At 32.8% G+C, this 19709-nt stretch overlaps 1 protein-coding gene across 6 annotated transcripts in view; it reads right to left on the bottom strand.

The window, feature by feature from the left end:
- The window catches only part of TASP1 (taspase 1), a 323082-nt gene that overhangs the window by 274992 nt on the left and 28381 nt on the right, over positions 1–19709 (bottom strand). For 5 of the 6 annotated variants that reach the window (XR_013762024.1, XM_079128500.1, XM_079128502.1 and 2 more), the window contains one exon: positions 3944–4064. The exons of the other annotated variant lie outside the window; for it this stretch is intronic. Coding sequence is in view for 4 of the 5 variants with exons in the window: in XM_079128500.1 (XP_078984626.1) it covers positions 3944–4064 (121 nt within the window). In the remaining variant the exon portion in view is untranslated. The remainder of the gene's footprint in view (positions 1–3943; positions 4065–19709) is intronic. 6 annotated transcript variants of the gene reach the window in all.

The following is a 19709-nucleotide window of genomic DNA, read 5'->3' as shown; positions in this document are numbered from 1 at the left end:
CTAATTAGGATCCCATTCCTGGAGTTGTACATGATGTGGAGTTTCACTGGTTGTGTTTTCATATATGAACATAGGAAAGTTATGTCCTATTCATTCTATCTTTCCTATTCCCATCCCATCTCCTTCCCTTCATTCCCCTTTGTCTATTCAAATGAACTTCTGTGGCCCACCTGACCCTTATTGTGGGTTAATATCCACATATCAGAGAGAACATTCAGTCTTTGAGTTTTTGGTATTGGCTTATTTCACTTAGCATGATAGTCTCAAGCTCCACCCATTTACCAGCAAATGTTATAATTTCATTCTTCTTTATGGCTGAGTAATAGTCACTATGTATATATACCACACTTTCTTCATCCACTCATCTGTTAAAGGGCACCTAGGTTGGTTCCAAAGCTTAGCTATTGTGAATTGAGCTGCTATAAACATTGATGTCCAGCCATCTTTTCTTTCTTTTCTTTTTTCTTTTTTTATTTATACAAACAGCATTTTGATTCATTGTACAAAAATGGGGTGCATCTTTTCATTTCTATAACCATGAAATGCTTCTATTACCATTCATGTAATCATACATGTACATAGAGTAATGATGTCTGTTTTTGAGACAGAGTCTTGTTTAGGGTTGTTTAGGGTCTTGTTAAATTGCTGAGGCTGGCCTCAAACTTTCAATTCTCCTGTCACTGGTTTATAAGCATGTTCCACCACACATGTTTCTCTTTCCATTTTTATGTACTGACTTTCCTATCTCTTATTAATGACTCTTTATGTTAAATTTCTCCTGCTTAAACTACTGCATGGTTTCTGTCTCGTACTTTTACTTATCCATACAATAATCTTGAACAAATTACTAAATCTTTCTTGGGTCTCAGTTTTCTCACCTATAAAATAAGGATAAAAATAATAACTTCAAAAGGTTACTTTGAAAATTACATGATTTAATATATGTAAACCCCCATAGAACAATGCCTAGTATATTATAGTCACACAATAAATGATAGTTGTTATTATTATTAGTGGTGTTCAATAGTTTTTAATCATTTTAGAAAAAGAGAATTTAAGAAGCAAATGAAAAATAAATTGTACATATTAAGAAAATACAGGTGGCTGTGCTTAGAAATTATGAGAGAAAATTTAAGAAATGCCAAAAGCCATAAAAGGTAAAGTAATAAGTTTGACAAATAAAATTTTCAAGTTCCAATATGACAAAAAATATGATGAACAGACCTTTCACAAAGTAACTCATACGAAAGGTATGAACACTCAATTCACAGAGAAATACTAATAGCCTATAAGCACAAGAAGTAAAATTCATAATGAAAGAAATAAAAATTAAAACTAACTGAAATATCTTTTCTTATATATTATAACAACAAGAAAGAATATAAACAATCATTACAAATGAATAACCAAATTGACCTGACATATATAAGGCACTGTACTCGATAACTGCAGAATACTTATTCTTTTGAAATTCACATGGAATATTTATCAAAACACCATGAGCAGGGCCATAAAGCAAGTCTCAAAAACTTTCAAGGAATTCGAAGCATACATGATACTTTGCTCACAGTAGAATTAAACTAGAATCCAATAAATAAAGCTAAACTGTCCTTAGGCAAGTAAATATGATAAGTGATATGAAACAGATATTCCTTGAAAGTATACATGAGAAAAAGAAAATACAGAGAACCTTATTAAATGCTAAAGATATTGACTCCCATGTTTAAAACTTCCTACAAAGAAAATCCTACTAATTTGGAATAGTTAACAAATTTTCTAAACAATTAGAAAGAAATCATTCCAATCATACACAAACCCTTTCAAAGAATAGAGAAAATGAAATCCCCAACTCATTTTATGAGGCTAGCCATAACAGCATACAAAAACAAACCATTACACATACAGATAACATTACACATAACAGATTCCCAAGACAATTCTGAGAAAAGGACTGATCTTTCAATAAAGGACAGTGAACAATTTGGAAATCCATGTGAAGAAACAAATAAATGTTGACCCCATCTCATATACATAAGTTAATCTGAATTTGATTAGAAAGCTAAATATGAAAGATAAAAAAAATTACTAAAAGAAAATGAGACTATCATCATAACCACAGTAGGGAATTTTTCTAAAAATACTAGAAGAATCAACCACAAAATAAAAGATTAATAACATAAACTTCATCATAGTTTAAAACCTATTTACCAGCATCAAGAGAGTGAAAAGGCAAGCCAAAGACTGGAAGGAGATAAAACACATATCTGAAGAAGAATTTGTCTAAATATATAAATACTCTGACAAATCAATAAACATGATACAACACAAATATGCAAAAGATGTGGACACACACTTCAAAACAAGTTCATTTGGCCTATGTAAAGGTTGTCAGTATCATGAGTCACCAGGAAAATTCAAACTGAAATAACAAATATCAATGCATATATATCAAAATGCCTGAATTTAAAAAAAAACAACAGTACCGAAATTTGGTAAGGATATAAGTAATTGAAATGCTCATACATTGTAAGAGTATGAACTACAACAACTACTTTTGAAAACTGGCACTATCTACTAAAACAAAGAATATATGTACCTAAATTTACCATTCCAACTCTTAGGTATATATCCAAGAGAAATCAGCAAATATTTCTATCAAAACAAATACACAAGACAGGCATGGGGGGGACACAGTGCAGGGGGCTGAGGCAGAAGGATCACAAGTTCAAAGCCAGCCTCAGCAATTTAGCAAGGCCGTAAGAAACTCAGTGAGACACTGCCTCTAAATAAAATACAAAAAAGTGCTAGGGATCTGGTTCAGTGGTTAAGCCCTCTTGGGATTAATCCCCAGTACAAAAAAAAAAAAAAAAAAAAAATCAAAAACACAAACACAAAAATATTCATTGCAATTTTATTCAGAACAGTCAAAAAATAGAAACTATTCAAACATCGACTAAAAGGAGAGTGGATAAAATAAGTTGTGGCATAGTCATGCAATAAAATACTACTAAGCAATAGAAAAGAAAAAACTATTGTGACACAAAACACAAATCAATCTTACAGGCATAATGTTAAGCAAAAAACAAAACCAGATACACAGTCATTTCATTCCAGTCATACCAATTTCAGGAACAGGCAAATTAGTCCATAGTATCTAAGATCAGAATGGGGGAAGGGAGCACAAGAAGTACGGACTAGGAAGCATAAAGGGCCCTTCTGGGATTATAGGAATGTTTTACTTCTTAACATGAAAACACTGAATGTCTTGGTAAAGGTGTATACATTTATACAGCTGTATGTGGTTGTATACTTTCAAATATTCAAGAAGCTAAAAAGTTAAAAATCTGTGTACTTCATATATGTTTAAATTAATTACAAAACATTACATATATCTTTTCTGTACTGGTGTGGAAAAAAGTCTCCAAGACATCCTATTTAAAGAAAAAACATTTTGTAATAATATATACATTTTTTAAATTCACAAAATAAAACTATATCTCTATTATATAAATATGTAGATAAATGCATTGGATTTTCACTGCTTAAACTCCAGGGCAGAAGAAGATGAAAAGGAAGCATTTGGAAGATAAAAGGTAAACTTACTTACATCATTTTTTATGATAAACATATTTGTGTATTGCAAATGGAAAAATTAATAGATTATTCTAAATCAAGTTTTAAATGTCTATAATCTCTAGAAGGGATAGAGGATGATGATCTCATTCTTTAACCAAAGATTTGGATGCAGGTTACTTTGCTGTTTTCTTTAAAATAATTCATAGCAAGATTTTATATTTTAAACTCAGTAAAAGAAGAAAAATGTTTTCAACACTATTTCAAGCAAGAATGGTGAAGTATACTTGACTGTCTTTAGAAGGCATGAAATGGGTGATATGCGGAGTTTTTCAAAGAATAGAGGTAGTATGTCATAATGCCCACATACCACTCAGTGCTCCAACTGCTCCAAAATTTAAGGATTTTCCATCCATTATGCTGGCATCACACTCAATTTCCCCTAAGAGATTTAGATTAGATCCCATTCCTGCATTTGTAAAAGGAGAATCCTAAAAGACAAAAAAATTAAAATACCATTAGTCTTAAAAATAAAATTAATGCCAATCCTTCATAAACTCAAACCAGAAAATGAGAAAACAGTTTTCAACTTATTGTATGATGCCAGTTCTACTCTGATACCAAAACAAGGGAAAAAAAGTATAATGAGAAAAGAAAACTACAGATCAATATATCTTTTAAATACTGACACAAAAAACATCAAAGAAAATCCCTCAAACCAAACCCAGCAAAATATCAAAAAGATCCTATATCATAAAAAGGAGAAATCCCAAGGAAGCAAGATTGGTTGAATAGCTGAAAAGTCAATATAATACCTCATGTTAATAAAATAAAGGATAAAAAGCATAATCTCATAAATACAAAAAAAAGCACTTGACAAAACCCAACACCCTTTTGTATGAGAAACACTCAATACACTAGAAATACAAAGTACCTTCCTTAAAATGATAAAGGGAACCTAAATCCAGAGATAACATTACGATTAATAGTGAAAGACGGACTACTTTCCCTAAGATCAGAAACAAGACAGGGATTTTCAATCTCATCACTTCTATTCAACAATTTACTGGATAATCTAGTAAGACAACTAGGTAAGAAAATGAAATAAAGAGCAACTACGCTGAAATGGAAGAAGTAAAAATTATCTCCATTTGAAGATAACACAATTTTGTATATAAAAAGTCCTAAGGACTCCACAAAAGGATCTAAAATCAATTTATACAAAAATTAAATGGATTTTTATATGTTAGCAATGAACAATCCATTTATAACATCAAAAACTATAAAATAGTTGGGAATAAATTTAACGAAAGAAGTATAAGTTTATGCACTGAAAACTATAAAACATGTTGAAAAAATCTAATACCTAAATAAACAGAAGCACATCCAATGTACATGGAGCAGAGGACTTAATATTGCTACAGTGACAATATTCCTTGAATTGATCTAATTCAACCCAATTGCTTATCAAATCCTAGCTGCCATTTCTGCGGAAACTGACAAGCTGATCCTAAAATTCATACGGAAATGCAAGGAACCAAGGATTGCTAAAACTGTCTTGAAAAGGACAGAACTGAACTCACACTCCTATGTTTGTAACTTATAGTCAGCAGTGATACATAAGACAAGGATAGACATTTAGACCAAAGTAACTGAATTGAGAATCCAGAAATAGGCCCTTTACTTATGGTCAATTCAGTAAGAATGAAAAACAACTCAATAAAAGGGGTTAGTTTTTCAATAAAGGGTTCTGGGACAACTAGTTATCCATATACAAGAAAATGAAATTGGACCTCTAACTCTCACCATACACAAAAACTAACCCAAAGTAGATCAAAGGTCAAAAATTAAAAGTTAAAACTCTAAATTTCTTAGAGGAAAACATAAGGGCAAGTGTTCATAACCTTGAATTAGGCATCAGTTTCTTAGATTTGTTATCAAAAGCAAAAGTAACCAAAAAACAAACTAGATAAATTGAATTTCATCAAAACTAAAAACTTTCGTGTTTCAAAGGACACCATGAAGTGAAAAAAAAAAAAAAAATTGACAGAATGGTAAAAAATTTTTGCAAATCGTATATCCAATAAGTGACTCATATTCAGAATATATAACAAATTCCTATCACTGAAATAAAAAACAATATTAAAATGTACAAAGGATATAAATTAACATTTCTCCAAATATTATGTATAAATAACCAGTGAGCACATAAAAAGATGTTCAATGCCATTTGTTTTCAGAGAAAGGCAAATAAAACCACTGTGAAATACTACTTCACACCCAAAAGGACAACTATAATTAGACAAATAATAACACGTGGAGACAGGGATGTGCAGAAAAGAGAACCCTCATACACTGCTGAGAGAATGTAAAATGATGCAGTCAATTTGGAAAACATCTGGCAGGTCTCCACAAAGTTAAACACAGAGTTACTATTTGACCCAGCAATTATATGTATACCTAAGAGAAATGAAAACATTTCTATCCAAAAGATGTACAAGGACTTTTAAAGCAGTATTATAATAAACAAAACCTGAAAACAATTCAAATGTTCATTAGCTGATAAATGAAGAAACAAAACATTACACATCTATACCATGGAGTATTAATCAGCACTAAAAAGTAATGATGCATGATACAATGTGGAAAAAGTTTTAAAAGAGTATGCCAAGTGATAGAAGCCAGCAGAAAAACACATGTATTAAGTGATTCCATTTAAATGAAATGTTCAGAATAAGCAAATTCATAATGAAGATTAAAGGTGACCAGGGACTGGAGGAAAGGAAAAATGGAAAATAACTGTTAATGAGTACAATATTTCATTTAGAAATGGTGAAAACAAACTAGATAGTGATGAAGGTTATGAAACTTTATAAATCTACTGTAAACAACTGAACTGTACACTAATAAAAGGTAAATTTCAATTTTTTTTCAAAAAAAAAGAGAGATCATAAAGAAGAAAAGCATAAAGCAACATGTTAAACAGAAGAAAAAGACCTGGAATTAGAGGCCAGTGATGTATGTGAAGAAGAACACTGTGAATAGTTCTAAAAAATATATACCAATTCATGTCACTCAAGACGATGTCATACTTGATCTTCAACCAGAGAAGAGTGGGGAAAAAGCTAATATAAAATATTACAATAAAACTAAATCCTTAGAGACATCGTTCTAAGGCAACCTTTAATAAAGAAGAGTTTGAATTGAACACTCCTTAGGGCACTGCACATAGAGTCCATTCTGAAATAACAAGTAATATGTTTAATATGAAAAACACTATCACACAATCAAAAAATTTGAAGAAAGCCAGAAAACTGGGTCCATTCTAAGGTAAGACCAATACAACCTATGAAACCAGGAAATTCTGAATCAACCTAAGAGATTACTAAATACTCATAATCATCTACAAGCATCCCGTTTCCTGGATTTCTGCCAGATCCAAGTAAAAGTTACCATGACATTAAAACCATTTCCAATATAACTTGAGCAAAGAGGTCAGGGATTTGAGAGCAGGACTCAAAATGAGATTACAGAATAGAAAATAACAAAAATTAAATAGAAAATGAGTAATACAGACAATAAATACTGTGAGCAGTCAAAAGGTAATAGTCCACTATGAAATGAAGAAGTTAATATCAAGCTTCATGGGAGCATTTAAAATGAAAGCCTTCAGCAAGAATCCCATTAGTTTGGTTGAGCTAGAATCTACCCTTATCCCTTGTTTCCTCTCAGTAATTTTCCATCCACTGACCCCAACTCTACTCTTTGGCTATAAATCCCCACTTGTCCATGCTGAATTCAAAATTAAACTCAGTCTGTCCCTCAATGCAAAATTCCATAGTGATGGTCCTATACCTTTTGTAATAGTTACCCCTTAAATATAAAGTCTACCTTATCTTTCACAAGTATCATAATCTTTTAATCATTAGGGAAATGCAGATTAAAACCACCAGACAATACTATATAATCACTAAAATGGCTAAAGTTAAAGAAACTGACAATATTGAGTATTGGCAAGAATATGGAGCAACTTTGACCTGAATACATTGCTAGTGGGAATGCAAATGGCAATCAGTTTATCCATTTTTGTTAAACATGCATGTATCATAGGCTCAGCAACTCCGCTCCTAAGTATTTATCCAAGAGAAATGAAAGCACGTGTCTACATTAAGACTTGTATTTAAATATTCACTTCAGCTTTATTCTTAATAGTCAAAAACTGGGAACAACCCAAAGTCCATCCACCAGTAAATGCATTTAAAAATGGGATATTTTAAAACAATGGAATACAACTAAGCAAAAAATGGAACAAATTTCTAATATGCTTCAAAATATAGAGGAATCTCAGAAGCACTAACCTAAGTAAAAGAAGTCAAATATAAAAGATCACAAATTATATGATTCTATTCATAACCTGATCTAGGAAAAAAACAACCTATAGTGATAAAAAAGCAGGTAGTTGTTGCCAAGTGGTTGAGGGGAGAATTCACTGTTGATAAGCACAACAAAATTTCTGGGTTGATAAAAATATTAAATATTATGATCATATTGGTGATTAAATGATTATATATATTTGTCAAAACTTATCAAATTGTACACCTAAAATTTGTGAATTGTTATAAATTATACCTTCAAGCATGGTGGTACACACCTATAATCTCAGTAAAATCAGGAGGCCAAGGCAGGAGGATTTCAAGTTTGAGGCCAGCCTGGATAATTTAGCAAGATAAAATAAAAAGGGGTGGGGATGTAGTTCAGTGGGAGAGCATAGCCTAGTATTGATGAGGCCCTGGGTTCAAACCCTAGTACTGCAGGGGGAGAAAAATTAAACTTCAATGAAGCTGACAAAAAAGTTGCATACCAACGCTTGACATAAATGAATCACCCTATATAGTAATTTTCCCCTTATAATAGACATAAACTTTTTTAAATAGTCATTTGTTGATTTTCTCATGTGACATTTTATAGAATTAGTAATTGTTATGTTCAGTACGTAGCCAATGATCCTTTAAAATCATCAGACCTTGTTACTCCTCTATTCAAAACTCTATGTTGATTTCCTATCAGATTTAGAATAAAACCTAAAGTCCAGACTTCTAAGGTTTACAGCCCTCTACAATCTAACTCCTCTCTCCCTCTCCCAACTTGCTCCCACCTATTCTTTTCCCATACTACACAGGAACCACACTGCAATGCCCTAAATGCACCAAGAATGCCCCCAGTGGAGGGCCTTTGCATTTGTTGTTCATTCCATTCTTTTGAAATGCTGAGTTTAATAAGTGATTCTAGTGAAGGAGGGGGCAATAAAGACTCTGTGTATGTAAACATGTATTTATGTGTATGTGTAAATAATGTCCCGTGGTGGCAAGTACTATGAAGAAAAATGAAGTGAAATAAGGGCAGTGCAGTACTTTTCCCTCTGACCAACTCCTTCTTGCAACATCTTCACATGGCTTTCTTCCCCGTTTCATTCACGACTGTGCTTTAATGACATATTACCAGAGGGTCCTCCTCTTACTAACTTATCTAGAAGAGGATTTTCCCAGCAATCCCCAACAATTCTCTTTTCTCTTGCCATATCAATTTTCTTTATGGCACTTTTCACTACCTGATATTATATATAATTTTTATTTGTCTAATTCTCCTTATAGGGTATAAGATCCATAAATTCAAGAATTTGGTTTTTTAGGTCCTGCATCTCAATGTCTAAAGCAATGCTTGGCACCTAGTACTCAATAAATATTTGCAGAATAATTGAATAAAAGTTAATTATAATTAAGTATAAATAGAATTATTTATTATTGTGAACTAAAACCCCCAAAGCAATGATGCTTACTAATTTTTATACGATACTCCTACAAAGAAATGCCAGGAAAATATAATGGAGTGTTAACAATTCAATCTTCTCTTGATCAAAACAAGAGAAATAAACCCATGCAATAGTGCTTTAAGTTTTTAAAAGATGGAATTTTAAAAATATATTTTAAGCTCACTCATAACTGTTGAAGGACACAAGGCTTTAAAAAATAAGATCCCTTTGAATAACTAATCTACCAAGAAGAGGAAGGGAAGGCCAAGAGGCAAGTTAGGAATCACTCTCCTACCATGACATGGAAACCCTTTCCTACTAAATTCGGGAACACCACGCATAGGCAAAGATCTGTAAACCATTACTCTTTTTCTATAAACCCACAACCTGTATTACACATTTAATGTCCTTTGCTGAAAGCATAAAACAAAATAAGAACTTTTTGCAAGGCTACAGCATATACTGTACCTCTGGGGATCTATTAAGTAACCTCTATTAACAGCTCTTACAGATGCAAACAATCTAGTTTTCAAATGTCGTACAAAAACTAGACTGGCACATTATAAAATCATTTTATATAAAATGATTTATGTTTGTCCAATTTCCAATTTTCCATTAAGGAGAAGTTAGACATTGATAGAAAATTACTAATGTTACTGTTCATACCCTGTCACTCAAGTGTAACTTGGACAAACACATCATTAGATGAATGAAATATAGTAAAATGTATAATATAATTTCTTACTCAAAACTTAATGTTATCAAAATTATTTTAACTATGGCCTCCATTGAAAAATAGCTTTATTCATCAAAAATGATGAGAAAAGGAAAAAATAGTCTTAAAAACAAAGTTTACTGAACACTTTTTATATAATAGTAACAGGCTAGGGATGTAGTTCAGTGGTAAAGTATTTGCCTAGAATGTGCACTGGTTGAGGAGGAGAAAGAAGACATATAATATTCTATGTCATCATATCCTTTTCAAATAACATTAGAAAAATGCAATGCCTATCCTACCAGACACTATCCTAAAAATGCTAATTCCCTGGTATTTCAACATCAATTCTCATTATTTATAAGATGAGTGGAGCCAATAAAACTTTAACCCCCTCCCAAGAAAAATCATTTGGGGATTTTTTTGTTTGTATGTTTGTTTAGCAGCCTATTAAGCTCAAATGTTCAAGAATTATATGGTTTAAAGTTTCCCAAATTAAACTGCTTGTACCGGTATAGGTTAGGATTCATTCATTCAACAAATATTTATTGAGCACCTTTGTGCAGGCAAATCTTTCCTATAATGGGCCACATACATTAAATAACTCAGGCTTTGTGAATCACACCAAGCTTCAGTCACTCAATTCTGTGACTGTGGCACAAAAGCAACCAGAGAAAATACACCAATAATTGGGTATAGCTGTGTTCAACCAAAACTCCATTTTGGACACTGAAATTTGAATTTCGTATAATTTTCTGCCGACATGAAATATTAGTCCCTTTTTATTTTGTTTCATTTATTTTAAAAAAGTAAAAACCATTAGTATTTTATGAGTCATTCAAAAATAGGCATAAGTCATTTAGGTTTCTGATCACAATTTGTCAAACCTTGATCTAAAACAAGCAGATACTGCAATTAACAAAACAGGAAGGAAAAAAATTCTTGCCTAGATGGAGCCTCAATTCTAGTTAAGGCAGACAGATAATAAGGAATTCAATATAGAGGCTGGGGCTACAGCTCACTGGTCCCTAGCTTCAATCCCACACAAAAAAGGAACAGAGGAATAAAATTAAATACAGATGTTCCATGGTACCCAAGAACAACTAGTTTTAGTACATCCCCACACATCAAAATCCATGCATGCTTAAGTTCCTTCTATGAAATGGCCTGTCATTTGCATATAACCTATGCACATTCTCCCATATATTTCAAATCATCTCAAAATGACCTACACTACATAATATAATATAACTCCTATGTAAATAGTTGTTACACTGTATTATTTAGTGAATGAAAAGAGAAAAAAGTCTATACATGTTCAGTACAGATATAATGTTTTGGAATATCTTTAATCTGCAACTGATTGAATCTGAGGAAGGAGAACTCATGGATATGGAAACTACTGTGCTTTAGATGCCATATTAGGCAGATGTAAATATGATGATGAAAAATAAAACCAGAAAGAAAATAGGTCAAAGTCAGAGGGCTAAAAAGGAGTTTAAAAAAAAAAAGACTGAAGGTGTATTTACTATTTTTTCTTTTGTTTATTTTGATATAATCTCAAATTTACAGAAAAGTGCAATATCAGAAAGTCTAGTATCCAGAATATATAAAGAAATCCTACAACTTTCAACAACCAAATTTTTTTTTAAAAAACCCAATTTAAAAAATGGGCCAAGAACTTAGAAATGAAGACATTTACTCAAAGAAGATATACAAATGGTCAACAGGCACATAAAAATACTCAACATCATCATCGTTGAGGAAATGAAAATCAAAACCACGAGATAACTTTATATCCACAAGGATAGCCTAAGGACAAAATAGAAATTAACAAGGTTGGCAAGCATGTACAGAAATTATAATCCTTGCACATTGTTGCTGTGAATGTAAAATGGTTCAGTCGATGTGGAAAATAATTCATTGCTTCCACAAAGTTAAGCATAGAATTACCATCAATTCCACCTATAGGTATATCCCCAAAAGAATTGAAAACAAGTGTTCAAATACTTGTACAAGAACAGTCATTAGCAATACTGTTACAATATACAAAATGTGGAAATAATCCAAATGTCCATCAATGGATGAATGGATAAACATATACACATAAATAATGTGGAATACTCCTAAAAAAAAAAAAAACCAAAGAACTAATGCAGGTTAAAATATGGATGACCCTAAAAACACTATGCTAAGTAAAAAAAGACATACAAAATATATGATTGCATTTATATAAATATTCAGAATAGGTAAGGTAAATCCATCAAGACAGAAAGCAGATTGGAGATTGCCAGGAGGTAGAAGAGAGGGCAACAGGGAGGAACTGCTTACTAGTTATGAGAATTCCTTTAAGGAAATGAAAATATTTGGAATGAGATAGAGATGGTGGTTACACAACACTGAACATTAAAACCACTGAATTATTCATTTTAGTTATTTTTATGCTTTGTGATCTTCGCCTCAATTAAACAATGCAGAAACAAAAGAATACATACTGTATGCTTTCATTTATATGAAGTTCTAGAACAGGTGAGATTAATGTATAGGAATAGAGATGAGAACAGGTACTATCCTGAGGTGACTGGAAGGGGGAACAAAGGATCTTCTAGAGAGCAGAAATGTTCTCTTTCCTGATCTGAAGTGCTGGTGACAGAGGACCATGTTCACTCTGAAAAATTCATGGGTCTGTCCCCTTACAAAAAATGCATTATATTTTTCTGTATGTATACTATGCTCAAAAATCTTTTGAAAATGTAAAATTTTTAAAATGAAAGGCTAATTGCAAATTTTTTAAAGACTATTACTATTGTGGGGCCAAAGAATTTCTGTATTAGTTCTTATGATTGTATATATTTGTAATTAACTCAAAATGTTTAAAAATGAAAATTCCCATTCTCTCAAATCCTCAAATATTCTGATTTAGGTCATGTGAGTTGAAGCTAAGAGATGTTCTCTTTTTTGCCAGTAAGTTACCATAGAAGATTTTGATCCTGCTGGCCCAGAGTCCTCCCCTTGAGAAACCCCAATTTTTTTTTGGTAGGTGGGGGGTAGTTCCCGGGGATTGAATTCAGGGGCACTGCACCATGAACCACATCCACATACCCATTTTGTATTTTATTCTCACTGAGTTGCTGAGCACCTCACATTTGCTGAGGCTGGCTTTGTTCTTGAATTCTTCCTGCCTCAGCCTCCCCAGTGGCTGGGATTATAGGCATCTGCCACCACACCCTGCCTTCAAATCACATCTTGAGAAGGCTTATAGAGTTATCTATTAGCATCAGGACAGAGGCAGCAATAAAAAAAGTTACAAATGAGCTATGAGAAAATTCAAAATCTAACTGCTCTGAAACCAGGATTCACCTTTGCATAGAGAAAAATCAGATGGGTTGGAAAAACATTAATAAAATGGGAGTCACTAGTAAATGGACATAGCAAGCTTCTGGGCAATCATCATCGATGCCTTATCAGACTTTTCTGTTTTGGACTTGTTTTTGGATTTGGGGTTGTTGTTTGGTTGACTGGTTTGTTTTGGGTTTTGGTTTTCAGTTTCATGGTGCTGGGGATTGAACCCAGGGGGCCCTTCATCCAGCCCTTTTTATTTTTTTAGTTTTGAAACAGGGTGTTACTAAGTTGCTCAGGGCCTGGCTAAGTTGCTGAGGCTGGCCTTGAACTTGCAATCCTCCTGCCTCAGCTTCCTGAGATGCTGAGATTACAGGTCTGCACCATCAACATTACCAGTTTTGGTATGAATATTATATGCAACTCAATGACTTTTATTAGTATATTTTCCATTAAGATATAAAGGACAAGTGGAGATGTAGCTCAGTGGTAGAGCATTTGCCTAATATGCACAAGGCCCTGGGTTCAATCCCAAGTATCACCAAAGGGGGGGAAAAAAGTAGTAGTAGTAGTACTGAAATCAAGATAAATGATGTTGGAAGCTAACTATCATTTAAGAGGTTAGCAAAAGTTTGAAGATCAGTAACATTGCTTGGACTTATGGTATGTTCTTCACCACAAACATTGAAAATAGTAGTTTACTCCTGGGACTAGAAGTAAACAAAGGAACACTTTATGAAATTAAAGGTTCAGACTTACTTGGGTCACAAAGTTTTTTGATCTGCTTTACTATTGGTTCAAATTGCTCCAATGAGAAATTTTTTGAAAAGTCTTTAGTTTGACTTGAAATTCTATTTTAAAATAATAAAGTAACATTTAAATCCAATTCTTACTTTTAAAAAATTACATCAAAGCTCATTTCAGTTTTACTTTTGTTCTGGTAGAAATCCCCATTTCATGGCTGGGAATGCGGCTCAGTGGTAGAGTACCTGTCTAGCAAGCATAAGGCCCTAGGTTTGATGCCTCAGCACAGACGTGGGGGAAATGGATATGATCTCTGTTACAACAATTTGCAATCTCCAGCACATTAAACTAATGTCAGTTAAACCATCAACTCATTTTCTTGGCCTTTACAAGAAGACAAAAGTTGGCATCTCCGTCCAAGACATTTTCAGTCATCCTTAAACAGAAATACAGTGTTAAGTTATACTCAAAAACTCCTACACTCAAGGGCCAGCTGTCACTCAGCCCTGGAAAACTGCAGACCTGAAAGTATGCATGCTCCACGTGGCCAGATCTTTTTTTAAGTCAGAAATACATATTTTTATGTCTCTTGAATATTAAAGGATGACAATAAAATCCAATTTTTAAAAGCTAGTATGTGGGTCAATCAACACACAGCTGTGAATTGTCTCTTTGCAACCTGTGGTCTACATCTTTTTGTAAAGATTAAGGAGGTCTCAAGCTTCTGCAATACAAAAATCTGAGCTTTAGTAAATTCTAAATTCTCCACACAATGCAGATTTTGGACAAAATAGTTCTTTCACACACCACTTGCAACAACAAATCATGGTTTCATTACCATGCTTACTTAAATATTTAAGACATTGAATATATATAACAACCTTAAAAATAGAAGAGAGAGAAATGAATCATTTACCTGGGTTGTAGTCTAACTACTATGTTAACTCACCTTTACTAAAAAGAACCAGGTTAGTGGTCAGAAATGTCACATATCATCTGACTACAACAAACAGAATCTATAATACTTTCTGCCTTTCCAAAATGAGTCAGATAAGCTTTCTACCCAAAATCTACAGGAAGAAGATTGACAAAATATTGTGGTATTTTTTTCTCAAATGCCATTAATGTAAGACAACTTTTATCTACAACTTTATCCAATGGTGATTGTCTTTATCAGGATAATCAATAAAACATGATATTCTTTATATCATGTAACAAATAAATAAACTAGTAGCAAATAAACACAAGAATACATACATAAAGGTAGATGGGAAGAGACGGGACATCAATGTTCTGGTAGCATGCAAAAGTGGCAAAGAAATAATCAGGTAAAATAATTATTTTTAAAATTATCTGTAGAGAACCAGTCCCCAGAAAGGCAAAAGTTGACTCTTACATTCTCCCTGTGAACTTTAGAGATTTCAAAACCAAGGCAGTAGGCACAAAAGATAAATAAGTAATATATTTTGAATAATTTATGGCATTTATGAACAAGATTTAAAGGAAGAAAAATTCTTAGGTAAACACAGAAACAGTAATAAGGTAACTAGTGTGGTTAGGATGTGGTTTGAATATCCCCCAAGGGTCTGTTATGATTGAAGGCTTAGTCTCCAGGTAGCACTACAGGAAGGTAGGTAATGGAAACTTCAGGAGATTCTTAGGTCATTGGGGGCATTACCTCAAAGGGAGTTCTCAGAGGACTTCTCAGGGAGGGTTGCTTTAAAAATCAAGGTTTGGTTCCTCCCAGCTCTCCCTGCTCCTGGCTTGAGATATGATCACTTGCTCCAAAAGGCACTCCTACTACTGCCATCTACCATTCACCATGAACTGAGCCAATGCAGGAGCCATGCCATTTGAACTTTTAAGACTGTGAGCTTAATAAATTTTTCATAAAGTTAGCTGCCTCAAGTATTTTGCTACAGTGACATAAGACTAAATACAGTAACCAACTCAGATATCTGTTCAAGCACCTACCCATGAACATCACAATTAGTGAACCTGGTACTTGCCCCTCTATCTTCTCTCACAGCTTGACAATTCATCATTTCTCTGTACTTCTTTTAAGATATAGGAGGTGGACTTGAAGGATATAAATCTACCAGTTATATTGCTCTTTGTTCTGTTCTTTTCAATGAAAAGAAGGTGAAACGATAGCAAAATTTTTTTTTATTAGTAGTAATTTTATTTAATTTTGTTAACCTTATTCCCCAGGAGTAAGTAATTATACAATGTGAACAATAAAAGAGATCACAACATGAAAGCATAGAGGATTAGGAATTTCTTCCAAATTTTGGTATAAGATTGACTTATAAAGCAGAATTTTCAGAACTGGAACTAATTAATTAGAAGTCATGACATCAGTTGTTAAAATGGTAAAAAACTAAATAGATCATCCAATTTAATATCTAGTGTCCAATAACTGCTAACTGTACCTTAATATATTCCCAGGGAAGTTATATCCACATAAGATAAGCAAGTTGTATCCAAAAATACAGGAAATATGCACTTCCCATTTAGGAGAGAGTGATTTACCGTTAAAAATATTCTTAAGTCCATGTTTATATATGGAAACCAACAGCTATTTGAAAATTTATTTTTAGGTCAATGGAAATAAAAACCAAAATATCTACTTTCATCTATGTGTTGGGGGGTGAATTCTTTCTTCAGTAGTACTGCCTGTTCTTTGAGTTATTCTTGAAAGCTCAGTCATATATAAACATTTTCACCCAAATATGGAACAATTATAAACAATTAAGACACACTTTACTGAAATACATACTATTAATTACATTTGGGTTTTATTCAATTATTACATTTATAAAGAATAGAAAGTTCAAGAATTAACTGACTTTAATAAGTTTCAGCAGAGTTAGTCAGAAAATATTTTTATTGGACTCAAATGAAGTATCTTTCATTCATTAATACAGAACCACAGGGCATACTTAGAAATCAGAGGCTCTATTATCTAAAAAGGGTTCCTAAGGAAATAAAAAACTTTCCATTTTCATTCTGTAACTGCTCCTTAACGACACAAATTATTCTTTCTTTTTGGCATTCCTTCTTTTCTCTCTTCCTCAGGACATATTTACAGATGCACTGGCTGCTTTACAGACATGCTAAAAGTTCTTGCTGCGGTTGATCAAAGTTGGAATGCCTGAGGAAATTACTCAACTTAGACAGCCCGGAATTATATCTAGCCAAATAGTTACAGTGTTCTACTTTTAACATGTGTTAAAGTAATATTTTAGCTATTCTGAATGTAAGTGGAGAGAATGCTTGTTTGCATCACAGTCTGTGAACACTTGAGTCAAATATAGTATGTTGAATACCAAGTTTTAGTGTCTGTGACAGTTCATTTTTTAACTGCTCAAATTATACAAAAAATATACTTTAAAAAAGGATATTTTAATACAATCTCACACAACAATATGTGTACTAGGCAAGCCCTTCCATATTCTTCTTAAAGTGCCCAAGATCTTCTGGAAATGTCAGAATAAAAAAAATAAATAAACAAATGTTGATATCTGCTCATTAGAACATTTGTTGATCTAGCATAAAATATTTTGTAAAAAAAAAATGGAACCATAATTTTATTATTTAAAATATTTTTATAAAAAGCACTACACATCTGTACTCAGTTCCTATTATAAATCTGCCTAATTTTATCAATAAATATAATACAATTAAGCAGAAAAACAACATCACAGCAGTTTGGTTTTCACTTTTTTAATTGAAAGCCATAGAATTGCAGTACAAAGAGTTGCTTGTCAAACACAACACAAACCTCTAAAATAAAATATTGGCTTCAAGAGACTTGCACATCTGAAATAGTTTTAAACTTTGTTTTAGTTGGATTCTTTCTGATGTCCAGGAAGAGATTAGCACATACAGTACCTGAAATTGTCCTTTCTACATGAGCTACAACAGAAAAGACAAATGTAGCTGTTTCTCCAATTGCCAAATTTGGCAGCCACTTCTACTTCCCTTCAACCTAAATAATTACACCTTTTAACCACATTGACAATAATATGGAAATATCACTCAAAACGAACCTAACAGACCAAAGAATTACAACAATTTAAACCATCCTTCTATCATATGACAGGGTCAGAATTGAGGGAGATGGCTATTACCGATTTTTAAATCCTCTACTAAATATGCTCCCTTTTATTAAAAAGACTTCTAATCCACTAAAAAATGTTGTTAACATCTGCATATATTCTAGGACAGGGAAACAAATGAGTTTCCCACTCTGAATTTTCCAGGAAAATTCAGAAATTTCTGTTGATGCCCAGTGCGCTAAGGTATATGCATGTCATGAGCCATCAGGAAATGGGTACACAATGCCAGGGTCTGGACAGTGAGTGAGTGATCAGCCAGTACAAACTCCCTGGCAAAAGTTGTTTAATGAATACAGTTTCTACTTGCGATAAAGAAAAGGTTCTGAACTCACACAGTAGTAATGGTTGAGCAACATTATGAATGTACTTGATGCTACTGAAATGTACTCTTAAAAATGGTTAAAATGGTAAAAATTTTGTGTATATATTTTACCAAACTAAAAACAATAAATAATGAATAAAACGAAAAAATTCTCTGGCAGTGTGAATGGCCAAAGACTTTTTGTGAACTGGGATGTCTAGAATTCAATTTTACGATGCCCCCTCCCCAACCTCCAGTATTGAGGATTAAACCCAGGGGTACTTTACCATTGAGTTACATCTCCAGTTTTGTTTTGTTTTTTTTGTTTGTTTGTTTGTTTGTTTGTTTTTGAGACATGGTCTTGCTAAATTTTGAGACACAGGCAGCCTTGAACTTTTAATCCTCCTACCTCAGCCTCCTGAGTGGTTGGGATTACAGGCATACACCACCACATCTGGCTAAACTGTTTCCTAAAGTGATCTGCAATTCGTCATTACTCTAACACTTAGGTAAAGTCTGCTATACACTTAAAAGATAGAGATAGACAGATGCACCCAATGCACCTTAATAATGAAAAACATTAAGCAATGCTTTGCTCTACTTTAAAGTAAGATATAGAATATGATCTTGATGGCATTCTTAAAAATTACATAACTTAAGAGTCTTCCTCATTTTTCTTCCAGATTCTGAATAAAGGCCTGGGTTTGAAAGAAGCACAAAAACTTAAAATCAAAAGGTGACCTTTCACACTGAGTATCTTAGCATTAGCCTTTGGTTTTGCTGAACTCAAAATAATCTTCTTAGCCTAGCTCCTTTCACTATCAGGAGCAAAAAACAAAAATAACAAAAAAGTAATTGTTAGACTGATAAAATTGATGCCTCAAATGATACAGATCCAAACAAACACAAATACACACATACAAAACACACATAATAACTCAAAAATCACACTATAAATTCTTTAAAAACACTAAATTAATCAACTTCCTTTTATGTAACATCCCTAATGAATTGAGAACTATGAGATATTTTGAACTCAAAAGTCCAAAATTCTGAATTATTACTACATAGTCAAAACACAGTATTAGTACCAACTCTATCATACTA

Source organism: Sciurus vulgaris (genome assembly GCF_902686455.1).
Source record: "Sciurus vulgaris genome assembly, chromosome: 2".
NCBI lineage: Eukaryota > Metazoa > Chordata > Mammalia > Rodentia > Sciuridae > Sciurus > Sciurus vulgaris.
The sequence above is the reverse complement of the archived record's forward strand: the minus strand, read 5'-3'. Positions and strand labels throughout refer to the sequence as shown.